The sequence below is a fragment of the Hibiscus syriacus genome, unplaced genomic scaffold, assembly GCF_006381635.1.
Source record: "Hibiscus syriacus cultivar Baekdansim isolate YM2019G1 unplaced genomic scaffold, ASM638163v2 tig00110770_pilon, whole genome shotgun sequence".
NCBI classification, from domain to species: Eukaryota; Viridiplantae; Streptophyta; class Magnoliopsida; order Malvales; family Malvaceae; genus Hibiscus; species Hibiscus syriacus.
The window spans coordinates 307,059-323,464 of NW_024062854.1; the positions used below are offsets into that span (position 1 = coordinate 307,059).

The 16,406-nt window shown below is 35.5% G+C and overlaps 3 protein-coding genes and 1 pseudogene across 3 annotated transcripts; 2 read left to right on the forward strand and 2 right to left on the reverse strand.

The window, feature by feature from the left end:
* Positions 1-1,914: 1,914 nt before the first annotated feature.
* LOC120139710 lies at positions 1,915-4,269 on the forward strand (annotated as a pseudogene).
* Positions 4,270-5,111: 842 nt separating this feature from the next.
* Positions 5,112-7,164, reverse strand: LOC120139721 (U-box domain-containing protein 1-like). Its single transcript, XM_039154868.1, has one exon. It carries the CDS (start codon positions 7,143-7,145, stop codon positions 5,112-5,114), a length of 2,034 nt encoding a protein of 677 aa, XP_039010799.1. The 5' UTR covers positions 7,146-7,164.
* Positions 7,165-12,458: 5,294 nt separating this feature from the next.
* Positions 12,459-12,984, forward strand: LOC120139691 (LOB domain-containing protein 21-like). The gene has a single exon (XM_039154850.1). It carries the CDS (start codon positions 12,488-12,490, stop codon positions 12,974-12,976), a length of 489 nt encoding a protein of 162 aa, XP_039010781.1. The 5' UTR covers positions 12,459-12,487; the 3' UTR covers positions 12,977-12,984.
* A 2,343-nt stretch (positions 12,985-15,327) lies between these two features.
* Positions 15,328-16,394, reverse strand: LOC120139711. Its single transcript, XM_039154861.1, has 3 exons — positions 16,383-16,394; positions 16,207-16,335; positions 15,328-15,819 (listed from the first exon to the last, which is right to left on the reverse strand). The coding sequence occupies exons 1-3, from the start codon at positions 16,392-16,394 to the stop codon at positions 15,691-15,693; spliced, it is 270 nt and encodes an 89-aa protein (XP_039010792.1). The 3' UTR covers positions 15,328-15,690.
* Between the last annotated feature and the right edge of the window lie 12 nt (positions 16,395-16,406).

The window sequence follows — 16,406 nt, forward strand, 5'->3', positions numbered from 1 at the left end:
TTGGAGAGCTAGTTGCATCTTTGAAACTTGGTTGCCACTGTAAGGAAAAGACAGCAGTGTCATGGTGTTGTGAAAACAGGATAATAAAATTAAGAGTGGTTAAGAAAATATTATAATTTCAAGGACAGACTTTGAACTGTGTTAGAGGGAATCAAGGAGAGATCCCTGCTGCAGCTTCTTCTTTTTTATTTGTTGTCTGTCCTTTTGCTAGAGTGACACTCAAGTTGTTAGCTGAATGAACACATGATTTATATTAGATTGATAGAAAAACCTGATTAATACTTTAAAAACTGGATAGTTTTAAAACATTAGATGACATTAACTGAAAAAACCAAGTTATTATAAGCCCACAACGATGCTTTTGCTGCTATAATCCATTGACTGATAATACAACTTGTTAGAATCGTTTCATACGAGTATCAGGAGCAAGTGTTAACTCCTACAAGCACTTGAAGACGCCTTCCCAACCTAGACTTTCTCCGACAGGTGGTATCGTGTTGTGTGTATAGGGGAGCCATGCTATGCATGCATTTATAGCAAATGTTCGTTACAGCCTTTTTGTGTTGTATTAATATCACAGATTGAATTTGTCCAAATTTCACCGTCAATTTTGGCCTTCATGCCAAACCAAAGTCTTGTGAGAACACTTCATTTATTTATTTCTCATGTACAATTAATTTCCATCCTACTCTTTAAAGTCTGAATCCATAGCCCAAAAACATATCAACATCTCATCAATTATATAAAATGATTAAAGTGGAAAAACCAATAAATTCTACATTTTAAGTATAATATAGTAAATCATAATAGTAATTTCACCTTAAAAACCAACGAATATATTTGATTTACATAAACAAATGTATAATTTTATGTTAATGGGGAGAATTTATAAAATTATAAGAAATGACGAATTTATAAAATTTTAGAGGGTTAAAAACATATTTTCAATAAAAAATAAAATAATTTAAATATATATATAAATTTAAAATTTGTAAGAGAATGATTGCTCCAACCCGCTTCCCTCGATACATCCACGTATTTAAAGATAAATAAATTTTGTACATCTTAAAGTTGTTACATGTCAAGCATAAATTGTTGTCTCAAAATTGGTGTTATCACATATCATGGTAATAAGATTTTTCTCTAATCAATTTAAGTTATTTAAAGTATAAGTATTAAATAATAAGAATTATATTGACTCCTTCTGACGCCGTGGGTGGGTAACTGATATCACCTGGATCCCTCGCCATGCCAACAACCTTATGGCTAAGCTCGGTTCCTACCATCTTTATGATCTCTTCATTCATGACGAACCCCCAGAGTCCATTCACGCCTTGCTGGATCAGGATGCTGCTCCCTTGTTGTTCATCCCATGGATGTTTTTTAATTAGCTCTTATTATCTCTTTCTATTAAATAATAATAATAAAAATTAGAAGTTTTTCTATTAATTTAGGTAACTACACGATAGTATCTATTCATAAATACTTTTTAACCATTTGACATTTATCAACTCGTACTCTTAGCATTGCCGATGCTCAAAGTTAAGACTTCAAAAAATAACAATAATTATTTTAACTCCAAGTCAAAGGAGACTTGGAGTTTGTGAATCAATTTATAAGTTAAATATCAATAATTATACTAAAAAATAAATTATCATCTCTATTTCATATTTGTCGGATCATGAAATTTATATATAAAACAAAGGATGGGTTAATGAAAGCTAGACTTGAGATCCAAAAGTTAATTGTGGAGTTGAAAGAAAGGTAAGCCCAAGGTAGTAATCAAAGCCTATAAATTTTGCCTATTGAGCCCCGCAGTCCCACAAAGAAAAGACACGTAGGAACGGAACATGTTTGACAGTTGAGTATTTCAGCTCTCCTGTTTGTTTTTCTCCGCAGTCCCTAGGTTGTAAAATGTTTAATGGTTCACTCGGTTTGGGTTTAAACGAGTTGTTTCTCGTTATATGTTTGATTGCAGCCGGTCAAGACCATGTTCTCCACATTGTTTTGGTTTCGAAGAAAGACAAGGGAATTCAGTGGAAAGTCCGGTGAAGACTGCGCTCTATTCGTTGGTCGAAATGATTGAAAAATGGGACTCGGACGATGGTCGAAACGATAGTGTTTTGGTTCATGATGAAACTCAAGACTTAAAAACTTGTTGAAGGTTTTAGGAGAAGTTGAGGAGTTTTACGATTGCATTGGTGGAATCATAGGGTAAGTTATTCTAATTGTTTTGGAGTGTTATAAGGAGTTTTCAAGTATAATTCTTTACTACAGATATCAGATAATGGTGCTTGAGCTCCTTTCCCCAAATTCAGACAACAATTCATGAATCAAAGGAATGCCAGTTTTTGGAAATTCATCCACCTACTGGATGTGACCTTTCTTCAAACACTGAATATGCATCTCAAGCAGCTTTATGGGGGATTGAGGTTAGTGCCAATGCGAGTGTCTTTGATTATGTACAAATTTTGCTTGAATAATAAGATTTTTTTTTCTGTTTTAGTGTTTGCCAGACTTGGGTGAAAAATATCCTTTGGGAGGTTCAGCTGATAGGCTCGGCTTGGTTGATTCTGAAACCGATGAATGTCTTCCGGCTGCGATGCTTCCGTATTGCGGGAGGACATTGTTGGAAGGTCTTATAAGAGATCTTCAGGTATGTTATATTTATGACTTTGGTTGTCTTTTTTTTTTGTTGCATGATTGCAAGGCTAGGGAGTTTCTGTATTTCAAGCTGTATGGTAAACAATGCATCACTCCGGTTGCGATCATGACAAGTTCAGCTAAGAACAACCACAAGCATATCACGTCACTTTGCTAAAGACTTGAATGGTTTGGACGAGGCCACGAGAATTTTCGACTCTTTGAACAAGTTTGCAGTAGAAACTATTAGATGATCATTAGTGAATATCGTGCTCATTAATAATTTGATGTCTAAATTTGTCAGCCTCTAGTCCCTACTGTAAGTGCGGAAGACGGCAATGGCTGGTCAGAAAACCATTTGTGCCCGTATGCAAACCCGGTGGGCATGGCGTAATATGGAAACTTGCTTATGACAAAGGTATCTTTCAATGGTTTTATGATCACAGAAGGAAAGGTGCTACTGCTTGGCAAGTCAGGTTTGGCATAATTACTATATTTTGAAACTTGTTCGCAGCAGATAGGATATGTATTAGTTGCTGAATTTGAGAATCGCATCGATGTGTTTGCAGTAATGTGGCTGCTACGGATGTGATCTTGGCATTGGCAGGGATCGATTTACATTATGGGAAGGTATGCTCATGATAAGAAACACCGATATATTTAGGTGTTTTGCTATTCTTCTATTGTACTGACTCTAGTTATAACAGAAACTCAGGTTTGTGTCCTGCAAGAGGATCATTGGGGCTACAGAAGGAATCAATGTTCTAATCGAGAAGAAGAATCTCGATGAGAAGTGGGCATATGGTCTTTCATGCATTGAATACACTGAGTTCAATAAGTTCGGAATCACAAGTGGACGTCCTTCACCTAATAGGTACACTATTATGTTTGCTATTATCTGGTCTCGCGGTTATCACTTATCATTTTTCAAACACTTACTTTCAAACAACTAAGTCAGAAATCTCTCATTTTTGTGTCAAGTTTGCAGGCAGAGTTCCCAGCCAATACCAACATTCTTTATGTGGATTTACCTTCTGCGGAGTTGGTTGGATCGGCAAGAAATGAACGAAGTTTACCTGGCATAGTTTTTAATACAAAGAAGTCTATTGTATATATGGATTAATTCGGAAACAGGCACAGGTGCTTGGCATGTATCCTTTTGCTTGGATAGATAGTTTTAGTGCCATTCATGGATCGTATTCTAAAACCAAAACATGTAACATCACTTGGATTCCTTTATTGCAGTGTCCCCGGTGGCAGGCTGGAGTGCACTATGCAAACATTGCAGATAATTTTCTTAATGCATATCCATCTAGATGTTACAAGGATGTCGAAGGTACAGTATTAGTTGAGTTCAACTGTGACTTCTCGTGTTGGTTGTACATTATCATTTGGTTAACATCACAGTTACATGTGTGTGTGTATACAGATAAATTGGACACCTTTATTGTTTATAACGAACGGAGAAGGGTTACATCATCTGCTAAGAAGAAAAGAAAACCTATGGACACATCGCTTCACCAGGTAGTTTTTTGTATATTCTTCATAAGCACCCTCGTTTTCTATAGAAACATATTTGTTTGATTTCAAGTGCAAATTCCTGACGGTTCACTGTTGGATATCATGCAGAATGCCTGGTATTGATATTCTCAAGGTATTTCCCATATTGCCGGAATCTTTTTGAATCTACTGAGTTGGATTGTCACATTTGGCATATCTATTTACTCCATTTTCTAAATTTGTTCATTATGATGGGCAATAAATTTGTTAATCATGCAGGTTGAAAGTAATGATAAGTATGTAGACTCTGGTCCTCCATTTCTCATCTTTCTTCATCCGGCACTTGGACCAGTTTGGGAGGTTACCAGGCAGAAAGTGTATTCCGGATTTTGCAAACTGTCACCTCTATTATCCTCCGTTTTCGTTCGGTGTTGCTGTTCAGTTGGACCCTATCCCACCGAATTTGATGGATAGCAGAAGCTGGTTCTGGAAATACAATATTAATGGCACTCAGAATTTTTTCGAATTGGTCTTGTGAAAGTCATTGCGTTGCTTTATGTGAATCATGGTTCACGAATACTGAGCTTCGACCACTTTAGTTCACATTGGTTGAACATAAGTTTAACCTTTTTATACTAGAATGTTCCGTTATAGTAAATATTCAATTCGTCGAGAAAATTATGAATTCCCGGCCTTAGTTCTAAGCACATACATTCTTTTTCCTTACCGTAGTTGCGTTACTCGTATAATGTAAGATGTAAGCAAACACTGTAAAAGTTCTATCAATATATTCGTGTATTCATTTCGATCTGCTTACCTGTTTTTTATTTATTGAGAAAGTTGTAGTTTTGAAGAATCAAGATGATTTGAATCAAGCTATAGCTTTGAGATTCATTTACAGTAAATATGTTTTTCATGTTGTTCATCCGAAATTGACAGATTTACACTCTGAGAAGTTTGTCATGTCATCAGACAGGATTGTGAGATTGCGAGCAGCATCTGTTGAGTAATCTAAGCAGTGCATCGGCCTTTCTTCGAGCTTTCGGAGATCCATCAGCAGCCAAGCTTTGTAGTGAAGGAATGCTTCGTGGATTTATCAAAAGCCGTCTCGCGACTTCATCTCCACCGTCTTTGCACAACCCGAGCAAAAGTGTTATTGAGTTCTCCTTCCCTTTGGCTGATCCGAATCTCAGGAGATCGATAAGAAGAGGCACCAAAGCTCTACTGTTTTTAATATCTTCAAGCCCTTGAGGACAACTCAAGAGTAGAGCCAACACTCCCAAGGCATCATCTGTTATGCCTGCTTTGTCATCCATCAACAATTCAATCAGCAAAGGAACTGCCCCGGCAACCGCAATGTTTGCTTTGTTAGCACCATAAAGTGCGAGGTTGGACAATGCTGTTGCGGCGTCCCTTTTTCCGGTCGTCGTCCCTTCTTTGAGGAGGCAGATGAGGGCTGGAATCGCTCGAGCATGAGCTCCGATGGCTACCTTGAAGTCATCTATGATTGACAGGCTAAAAATTGCAGCTGCTGCATTCTCTCTTGCCTCCATGGTTTTCCCCAATTCCAACACTTCGACTATGTTGCCAATAGCACCGGCTGCCATTATTAAGATTTTATTGTTATCGAAAATGGAAAGATTAAGCAAGGCAGTGACAGCATTTTCCTGGATTCTCGGATCATTGGAAGTTAGCATTGTCATGAGAAACGGTATAGCTCCTGCTTCTGCGATTATCCTGCGATTATTCATTCCGGTTTTCGCAAGCAACCTCAGCTCATAAGCTGCCTGCCTTTGGATATCAAGGGAACCCATAGCTAACTTCCCGACCAAGAACTCGGCGGTCATTTTGACAGAATAGATGGCCACTTTCGTAGCAGAAATGTGATCAATGGCTTTCTCAGATGCTTTTTGCTTGCTATTAATCTCCGACTCCGACACATTCGAGGAGCATTCTGTTAGTGGAATATTGTTCTCTTGACACCATTGATGCACTAAGCTCTTGAGTGCATAGTTGGGTATGAGGGCCATATGAATCAACCTCTGCCCGCTTTTCGGACATGTATGGTGTCCGGTGTTGATCCATTGCGCTATTGAGTTCCGATCATATGTATGCCCCGACGATACAATCACAGGATCTTTCATCAAATCGAGTGAGATCGGACAGCGAAACTCGTCGGGGATATTAAACAACATGGATTGAGAAGACGAAGACCGATCGATATTTCTACTTACGGAAACGCTAGGCTGTTTGTTGTCATGTTTCTCGATTTCTTCACAAAAAATCATGGATTTTGAATAAGAAACGAGTGATAGGAGATTGTTTATGTTGGAAACAACGATCAATCCACCGGTACCGGCCTGCTTCTGTGCTTCAGCCTCAAGCTTCGATATTTCCTCCTCGTAATCCAACGAACCTCTCATACCAATGCTGCTAAATACGTGTTTCACCACTTTGAAGTCGATCGAACATCGGTTGTTCTTATCATTGTTGGAAGCCATTAATCTGAGAAGCTCATCCCTTCGTTGGACCTCCCTTGGATCGACGAACAATTCGACCTGTTTCGCTTGCTTATGAAGAAGCTCGACTTGTTCTCTGATATCCGCAGTTACATTAAGCAAACTCAAAGGCAAAATATCCAATGCCCGACCAATCTCCTTCACCAACACAAAGAACTGATTCGATGTGGTCTCTGTCTGAATCAGTCCCCAAAGGGAACTACTATCTTTGCAACCTTCCATCAACACTTTAACTCGACGGATCACCGAGAAAAGCTCGGTGAGACACAACACCGATGATGGAGGGAGTTGTGTAGTAGTAGTACTGCTGGTTTCCTTAATTTCTTCGAACAAAGATGTAAGAACTTTGATCCTCCTTATCATTGTCGAAATGTTCCTTCCTTGTACAAACGGAAGCTTTTCGATTGAAGACACTTCATTGGACAAATGAATCAATGATTCCAACAAAGACCCAGATGGCAAAAAACCAGAAGATCCCATCATTGTTTTTTAATCTTCCTGACTCGGTTTCTATAATCATCGCCATGATTTTCATTGTCAAAAAGGCTTTATTACAAGCTTAGACACAACTTGGGCTTTGACATAAGGAAATTGTTAAACAAGTTGTCTGAAATTTTGACTGTTTCTGGCTGTACAAAGAAGAAAAAGACAACAAGGTCGATGCCAGTGGATGTCTTCCTAGGCTGCTGCCACTTGGAGGGTTCCCCTGGTTTGAAGGGTTAGTTATATTCCCCACCATTTTTATTATTCACAAAACTCAATTATTTAACGACACTGCTCAATTCTTGTGTTTGTTGGCTAGCTTTTAAGATGGTGAAATTCTTGTAATACTCTCTGTACTAAACGTAAGCAGTGGGATTTAGTTCATATACTCTAATTTGGTTCTAAGCCAAACAATAGTCATTAGGTTTAACTATATCTCACGTCCCTAAACTATTTGAAAGTTTAAAATTTAGTCCCCATACATAATATATATATTGTATGTCACGTGACATGTTATGTCATACTATAACTTTTTTTGTAATGAAAAATAGAAACATAGCTTAAAGGAAGGAAAGCTCCAAAGCCAAACTTAAATAAGTTTTTCAGGTATCAAATGAATAATAAGATATAGTTTTAAGGGTAAGAATACAATTAAACCCAAATAAAAAGACTGTAAAAGTCAAATTTATCATGCATAGTTTCTTGAAAGCTTTTTGCTAATGTTTGAGATCAAATCAGACATGGAATGTGTAAGTCATAATTTGAATTGTTTTTACGATTAGCAGATTGGGAAAAAGAATAAAACAAAAAAGGCTTTGTAAATTTGGACAAAGTAATTGAGCCACCTACTAATTCTGGAAGGACTCAATTGTCTTGAGTCAAATCAGACCAAACATTTATTTTAATCAACTCTTAGGTTTCTTGTTTTCTACTTTTCCAACTGCTTTGTTTTTAGGGTAAAGTATAGTAATGGTCACTAAATTTTTTTAAAGCTTTTATTTAGGTCTCCAAACTTTTAAAACTTATAATAAAGTCCCCAACATTTAGTCCGTTTGCAATATGGTCACCCAACAGTTACGTCGGGGAACATATTGCAAATGGACTAAATGTTGAGGGACCATATTGCAAACGGACTAAATGTTGGGGGGATTATATTGCAAGTTTTAAAAGTTGGTGGACCTAAATGAAAGCTTTTGAAAAGTTCAGTGACCATTACTATACTTTTACCCTTAAAATAATTAACCATAATTTATGTTAGAAGTTTATGTTCATACATATTAACCCTAAAATTAATACTTATTGTGTTAATGATTGTTTGAAAATGTGATTGCCTAATTTAGTATTTTGAATATATAATAATTATTTGAATAACATATAAAATGAATTATCTTACTTATAAATTAAAATTTTTAAAGGAACAGATATCCTCACTCATCCCCTTAAATCTATCTATCTGTAATCACATCTAAATTTTATGTAGTATTCCTATAAACTTCAAACCCATAAATAGTAAAGAACACAATTAATTACTGAGAGTCCTAGTGAATTTCACTGCTATACAATACTCAATGTATACCAATAGAATTAGATAAACAGAAAACAGAAAGGAATATCATAAAATAAGGACATTTGTTTTTCCTTTCCATATATGAAAAATAATTAAAATTTTCAGGGTAATTTGATTTCTAGTTGTGTAGTTTTGTTATGAAAATGTTGGAAGCAAATTATTAGTTAATTAACATTGATGTTTACGGTAATGATTCTGATGAAGGTAAGTGGTTAGAATCCGTATATCCCGACTGTTAAACTTACTCTGAAACATATGCTAATACTTAAATTTTCATATTCCACCCATGAGATTTTCATTCATCTGCGTTTTACAGTTTAGAAGATTCGATTTTTTTTTCTTTTTGGTATATTTTTAGCTAAATTCAAAACAAAAATTAAAGTTAACAAATAGTAAAAAGATAATAACCAAAGAACCTTAATATATATATATACTAATACATGTGAATCTCATAATTAAATAGAAATAATAGTTATAAAAATCTTCCCAAAATTCTAAAACCTGATAACCTGTTTCATTCTTGGTAAAAAAAAATCGGAGCGTTCGGAGAATTGATTTTCAATTATGATTATGAAGCTTTAGCCTAACCTTGATAACGAAGAAGGCCTGGACACCGTCCTGGAAGTGCCTATACCCGAGGAAATGTACACCAAGATGGGCAGCAATGAGATTTTAAGATGGCAAAACATGCGCAATTTCATGAAAGCTCAATCATCTCTCGAGAGCTCAACGTCTATCCCCGCTAATTCCGACAACGAGTTCTTGACATTGCTTAAGATCGTCGGTGCTCCCATCATCCCTTTCCGTGTCGATTTAGAGAATTACACGCGTTCAAGTTCAATCAAAGATTGTTCCATCGTATGTTACAACTCTTTCATATATGTCCATCATTGAAATATGGATCGCTAGTTCGATACAAACATGAATAACCAAGATTGTTGTTTTGTCGATGCATGAAACATGAAGCTTTGAGATAAAAAAATTAGAAAATATGAGTAATAAATTAAAATTTAAATGTTGAGGAGTCCAGGGACTGAGATCATAATCAAACCACCTAATAGTTCTAATTATTTCTTGGGTAAAGTATAGTAATGGTCACTAAACTTTTCTAAATCTTTCATTTAAGTCCCTCAACTTTTAAAACTTGCAATACAGTCTCCCAACATTTAGTCCGTTTGCAATATGGTCCCCAATAGTTACGCCGGGGACCATATTGCAAACGGACTAAGTGCTGAGGGGCTATATTGCAAACGGACTAAATGTTAGAGGATTATATTGTAATTTTAAAAGTTGGGGGACCTAAATGAAAGATTTAGAAAAGTTCAGTGATCATTACTATACTTTACCCTTGTTTTTATTGTATTACTTTTTTTATATATAATCGTCAATTTTATTAAAATATTTGAAATTATAATAAAATTTAGAAATTAAACATAATTAGGATATTTTTATGACCAATAACATAAGATAATTAGTCATTCGAGATCATAGAAAAATTATACAAAGACATGTTAAAATCTATCTAAAATACTCGACAAAAGATAGATACAAACAAATATGTCTGGATTGGCAAAGGAACCACAATAGGAATTAAACTATTAAAAGCCCACCAACAATCACAAATTAAAATTGAGTGTCGTGAAAAAACTATCTATAAATACAAGTTGTGTATTTAAGTCCAACTCAAGGATCTAGAGCAGAAGATATTTACAAAATAATAAATAAATATCATATTAATCAGTCGTGATTACGTTAAATTCAATCCTAAAAATATTATAAAGGATAGGAAAAAAGGGTCAAACCGCCTATAAAAAAAATAAAAACATCATTTTATTGTATTACTTTTAATTCGGTGAGTTAGAGACAAAATCTCATCTCATTATAATATACATTATTATTGGATTCGATCAACTATGTAATAAATGTCATTTTATAATTTTTTTTTCCAAAGAAAAGTCGAAAGATAGTTAGAAAAATATAGATAACAATATAATGAAATTGCTTTTATGTAAATTTTATTCATTATTATGTATATTAAAATGTTCATATTTTTTATCAAATAAATAAAATTTTGTATTTACCATATAAGAAACATATAGATTAAAGTAAAAATGTGAATTTTGAATTGAATATAAGTCCCATCTAAAGATTTTAGTTAATGTTCATTTAAAGAAAGAGTTGTGTTTTTTCTTTCACAAATGGATTATGTTAGTCCATTAACTTGGTATTTTTTTTTTCACTTTAGTCTCCCTAATGACATGTACTATAAAATTGTTATTGATGAATCGGGTAAAGAAAAACGAAAAAATACAAGAATTTTAACAAATTTCAATAATTTGTTTACGTCCTCAGTGCCTAGGCGACAGTAGAAGTTTTATTCAATATCACTTAGGTTTAGGTTATATCTCTATTTATAATACAAAAAATCTGGTACATAATTACAAAATTAATAATCGTAACCCCACTACGAGACTTTCTTCGTAATGACAGTTAATGTTCATTTCACTCACTCCGTTTCATCCCTGTCTTCTTTACCGGTATATTTATGAGTCATACCTAACAATTGTGTTACATGACATACCTTTAATATGTTTTTTTTTCATTTTAGTCTCCCTAATGACATGTACTATAAAATTGTGTTACATGCTATACCTTTAATATGTCACATCACTAAAATAACTAAAAATAAATTAAGATATTAATATAAACTAAAAACAAATTTAGGAATTAAATTTAAAAAATTCAGACATTTAAGACTAAAATTTACTTCATCTCTATCTCCAACCAATCATAAATCTTAGACCGACCTATTTTACATTTCACCTATTGGAAAAACAAGCCTTTTTCAAGAGTCACCCGATGTCAGGGATTATGCTCCGATCGGACGGCTCGTGTGGCTCCCATTTAGGCTTTGTTTCCAATTGTAGTTTAATTTTCCTTTTTGAGTTTTTTGAGAAAAGGACATTCATTAAAACTAAGTGGGCTCACTGCCAAGCATTATCGTATCTCTTCTCTTTTCTTCCTATCCTCTACCTGTCACATAAGTTGTTGAAATGACATTTTCTTGACTCATTCCTACGTACATTGATTGTTAAAAACTCTAAATAATTCAATTCGGATAATTAATTTGGTTTTACAGTAAATTAAATTGATTAGTTATTAGTGAATGAATTATATAAAAAATGAGTTAACATCAAAGAAAATATATTAAATGATGTTCTAACACTAATTTTGCTTATATATCAAATTTTTAAAAATATTTTATACATTTATATAATTTATATTCAAAATTCGTGATTGTTGCTTTTAACAATTTTATTTCTAATACCATATCATATAATATAAGGAGAATTGAGTGAGAATGCATGTGAGTTGAGTTCCAATATGGGGAATAAGAAAGGGGTAGGAAGCAATCTAGGGCTGAATGCTTTTGTTGTGAAAGCTATTTTCTTTCGAATCACACCAAAATATTATCTTTTATCTTAGGGACTATCATGTCATTTCTCGACCAAACCTCACCCATGAATATTTATAATGGTGCCCACATCTGCAATTATTTCTAGCCCCCACTTTCGCCATATATATACACATTCATTTTCTTTTAAGAGCTTATTTTGATTTGAAGGTTAATCTATCATTATTAGCACGTGTGTATCCAAGTGAGGTAACAGAGGGAGATATTATAATAGGTAGGTTTGATGAGGCTATTTAAAAGGATGTATGAGAAAGATATTGAAGTTAGATAATAGGAAAAACAAGTGTTTGATATGAAGGCATGAGGAGTCAGGAGGCACGTTCCACGTCATCTTGTGCAGCTTGCAAGCTCTGGAAAAGAAGATGCACTCCCAACTGTATCTTCGCCCCTCATTTTCGATCCGATGAGCCTAAGAAATTCGCCAAAGTCCACAAAGTCTTCGGGGCCAGCAACGTCAGCAAGATCCTGATTGAAGTCACCGAAGAGCAACGAGAAGACATCGTGAATTCCTTGGCCTACGAAGCCGAAGCGAGGCTTCGAGACCCCGTCTACGGTTGCATTGGTGCCATAGCTTTGTTGCAGAGGAAGATGATCCAACTTCAACACGATTTGGCCCTCGCAAGAGCTCGTTTGTCTCTGTATGCCACTACCTATTCGGCAGGTATCAGTAATCCCGAGTCCCATCGGTTTAGGACGGTAGCTTTAGGCGAATTCCCGGTTGCTTGCGGTGGATTCATGGATAGTTTTAGCCAGACTTGTAATGAAGTGAATCAAGATGCACATATTTAACCCAAATTCCGTATATCTAAATAGCATCTTTCCTATTGTCTCTCCCTTGTATATTAATATTATCTATGAAGAACTTGGCTTTAAATCTTTGTTCAGATATCATCATCAAGCTCGAGTTTTCCGGGGGGTTCCTCTAGTATAAGGTAAAAAAAAACGCAAAGCAAATATTAGTAAATTTTCTCAGAAGAATTGTCATTTCAAAGGACAGGTGAAATTATAAATTTTACAAACAGCTTTGGCAATCCCCAAAAATATTAGTAAAGTTTCACATGGTGTTTTTCAGTATTTCTAATTCTTTCCCAGCATTAATTATGACTAACGTCCCCCACTCATTGTAACCTTGTCCTTTCTCGCCTCTCTGGTAATTTTCCTAGAGAGTTTTTGACAGCAAGAAAGTCTCAGAGAATCTTTTCAATTGTAATTCAACAATGCAAGTGATTATTAGCTTTCCATTGTGCCAAACAAAATTTGGAATCTTAAGCATGACCCAAGTGATTAATACGAGTTATTGTAGATTAACAACAGGCAAAACCATAGCAGTCGAACGACACTTTTTAGTGCCTCAACAAGCGAAACCATGGCTGTTGAAGACCGAAAGCATGACATAATTCAGATAGTTTGAGCCTTTCAATACGCTTGTTTCTCAATGACCATGGTTTCGTCGGTTCAGGCACTAAGTGGTCCTCCCAACTCTCTTCAGAGCCGAGGGACCGATAAAGATAATACATTCGTGCTATCAACATGATGCTCCAATAAAACATTTACAGCAAACTGATTTATGTGCAAGAAATGATGAATTGAACTCACCCTTCTTTGATTACTCTATCTAGTAAAAGATCCAATATAATAGCAGTACACCATAAGAAAACATTTCACGTGCATACTGTGTGTTTATGAACATATAAAAAGATAGGCCAAGACAGGGCAAAAGCTTCAGTCATTTTCAGAGACAAAATTACATGCCAAGCAAGCATCTATATGACAACATTAACATGGCAGCTATGGAAACTCTATAGTATCATCATAAAAACAACTTTAGTATGGACACATTTGGTTGGTTCAACTTAGGTTAAAAATGATACGAAATTTACTGCTAAAACATAATGAGAAACAGCATGCGAAATGATTTAAGACTGTGCGGTGCAAAAGAATCTTTGAACCCGATGATAACGATTATGATGATATCAGGCTTTGGCGCAATATTATCTCTATAACGAAGGACATTTTGCTAACTTATAAGGAACCAACTCTGAAGCCAAATACTCACATTGGCGTGGATATCTCCTACAAATGGAAGCCAAAGGAAATCAGGGCATATCAGGTGCTGGTGGCATTATGAGAAGCGCAGGTGGTGAGTGGATTTGGGGTTCTCGACACATTTGGATATCTGCTCGAGTGTGGCTGCTGAACTTCATGCTATAAGAATTGGATTATCGATTGCATGGAAGTATGGTTATAGAGCGATTGAATGTGAGGTAGATGCTCTTGTGGTTTTACAACTGACAAATGTTGGGGACAAATATTTCCATCCTTTGGGTACCATTATCAATGATATCCGGAGCTTGAAAGCACTTGATTAGGAAATCAATTTCCAACATAGTTATCGAGAAGGAAGTTTTTGTGTTGATGTTCTCTCTAAGATAGGATGCAGTACATAAGAAGAGCTTGTGATTTTCGACTCACCGCCGACAAAGATCTTGCATTTTTTAGACGCTGATTCCAGGGATGTTTCCTTCCCCAGAGGCTTTGTAGTGAGTTAATTTCTAGACTTATCGTTGTTTATTTTTCCGTTTGTAACAAAAAAAAAAATAAAAAAGAAACAATTTCTAAGTGGTACATGAACACGCAGACCTCTATTAACATTACCTTTTGAGTTATCCCCCGTTAGCCACAAATTTATGAGTGTAAGTAGGCTAGGTAAACAACCCGTATTCGACCCTAAATCCATGATCCCGCTTCATCTAAAGTCTCATTAAGGTCCGACATCACACCCTTCCACCTGTCGGAATCCGATAAAAGCTCATTAAAATCAACACAAACTATCCAAGATTACCTTCATTCTTTACTGACCCAAGTAATGCCCAGGATGATTGCCTACACCCATTATCACAAATCTCATAAAAACCTCCGTGTTCAATCCATTCTACATATTTATCTGATTAGAAGAGAAGGATAACAAGTTCAGCTCAAAACCTTCCTTCCATAACATTTTCAAATATCAATCTACCGTAACGCATTCGATCATATCTCGTTTGTTTCACGTAAGAAAACAGCATCAGGGTCTTTCTTTTCAACGATACATTCCATGGCCCGAACTTTCACCACTTCCACTTCATCCTTTCAGTGTTTCTCATCGTCATCCACCTCCAAAGCTTCATCCTCCTTACTCAAACACTGACTGTGTTGCTTACCAAGCTTAAGAAGACCGTATACTGCAATATTCTTCTCTTTCACTGACAGCCATTTCTTCAAGGAGTTGAAACTTTTGTCACCAAATGGTTAAAATTTTCTATCATGATTCATTCACAAGCTATGTAACATAATTCCCAAGAACAAACAAAAAGAGCTCTATGAAAACCCTTCTTTGTTTTTTCTATTTTCAGAAAGCAAATTTAGATTGTTCGATGGCTCTTTCTATGAGTTTACACACGCTCTGATAATGAATTATACAATTAATACCAAATACAAATGAAGCAAATCAGGAAACTGTATGCCTACACTTCCCTCTTGGGCCGGTTTCTAGTACGTGGAAGCAAAGGTTCTTGAACTATTTCGTCCAATGAAATGACATAATCACCCTCGTCATCTTCCTCTGCTTCCCTTGCTGCCTGATTTATAGCGAGCTGTAACACGAAAACCATGAAACGTAAGATTAAGATTTAAGAAAATTATTATGAGTAGAACAAATACTTATAACAATAAAAGTATAAGAGAGGCATTGTTCAAAGCAGAAATTGAGAAAGCCGATATGTATTACACCATTGCGAACTTTTATCAAACACCTAATGGCCATTGCAATTACATACTCGAGAGATTCTAAATTCTTGCAACTTAACAATTTGATTAAAAGAACATATTTTAAACAATCCGAATACGACCGCTGCTTTAATAAAAGCTCAAAATTTCCAAAGAACTAAGCATTCAATTCAAAAAAGTAGGATAATTCGGAAACCCCATAAAAAAACCCACATAATAACGAGGGAAAAGAAATGTTTTTTTTAGATTCTTACATCTTCAAGGAAGTCTTTGTCGAGCTTATCAGCAATCTTGATAGAAGTGAAGATGGTAACACCGCCGCGAACACGTAGCTGTTGGTGCTGCCACCCGCGCGTGTCACCACCTCCAATCCCCTCCTTTTCCTGTTAGATAAGTCGTCGGAGAATGCAAAGACCGCGGGAGTAAGCACGTGGAGATGCATGAAGTGTGTATT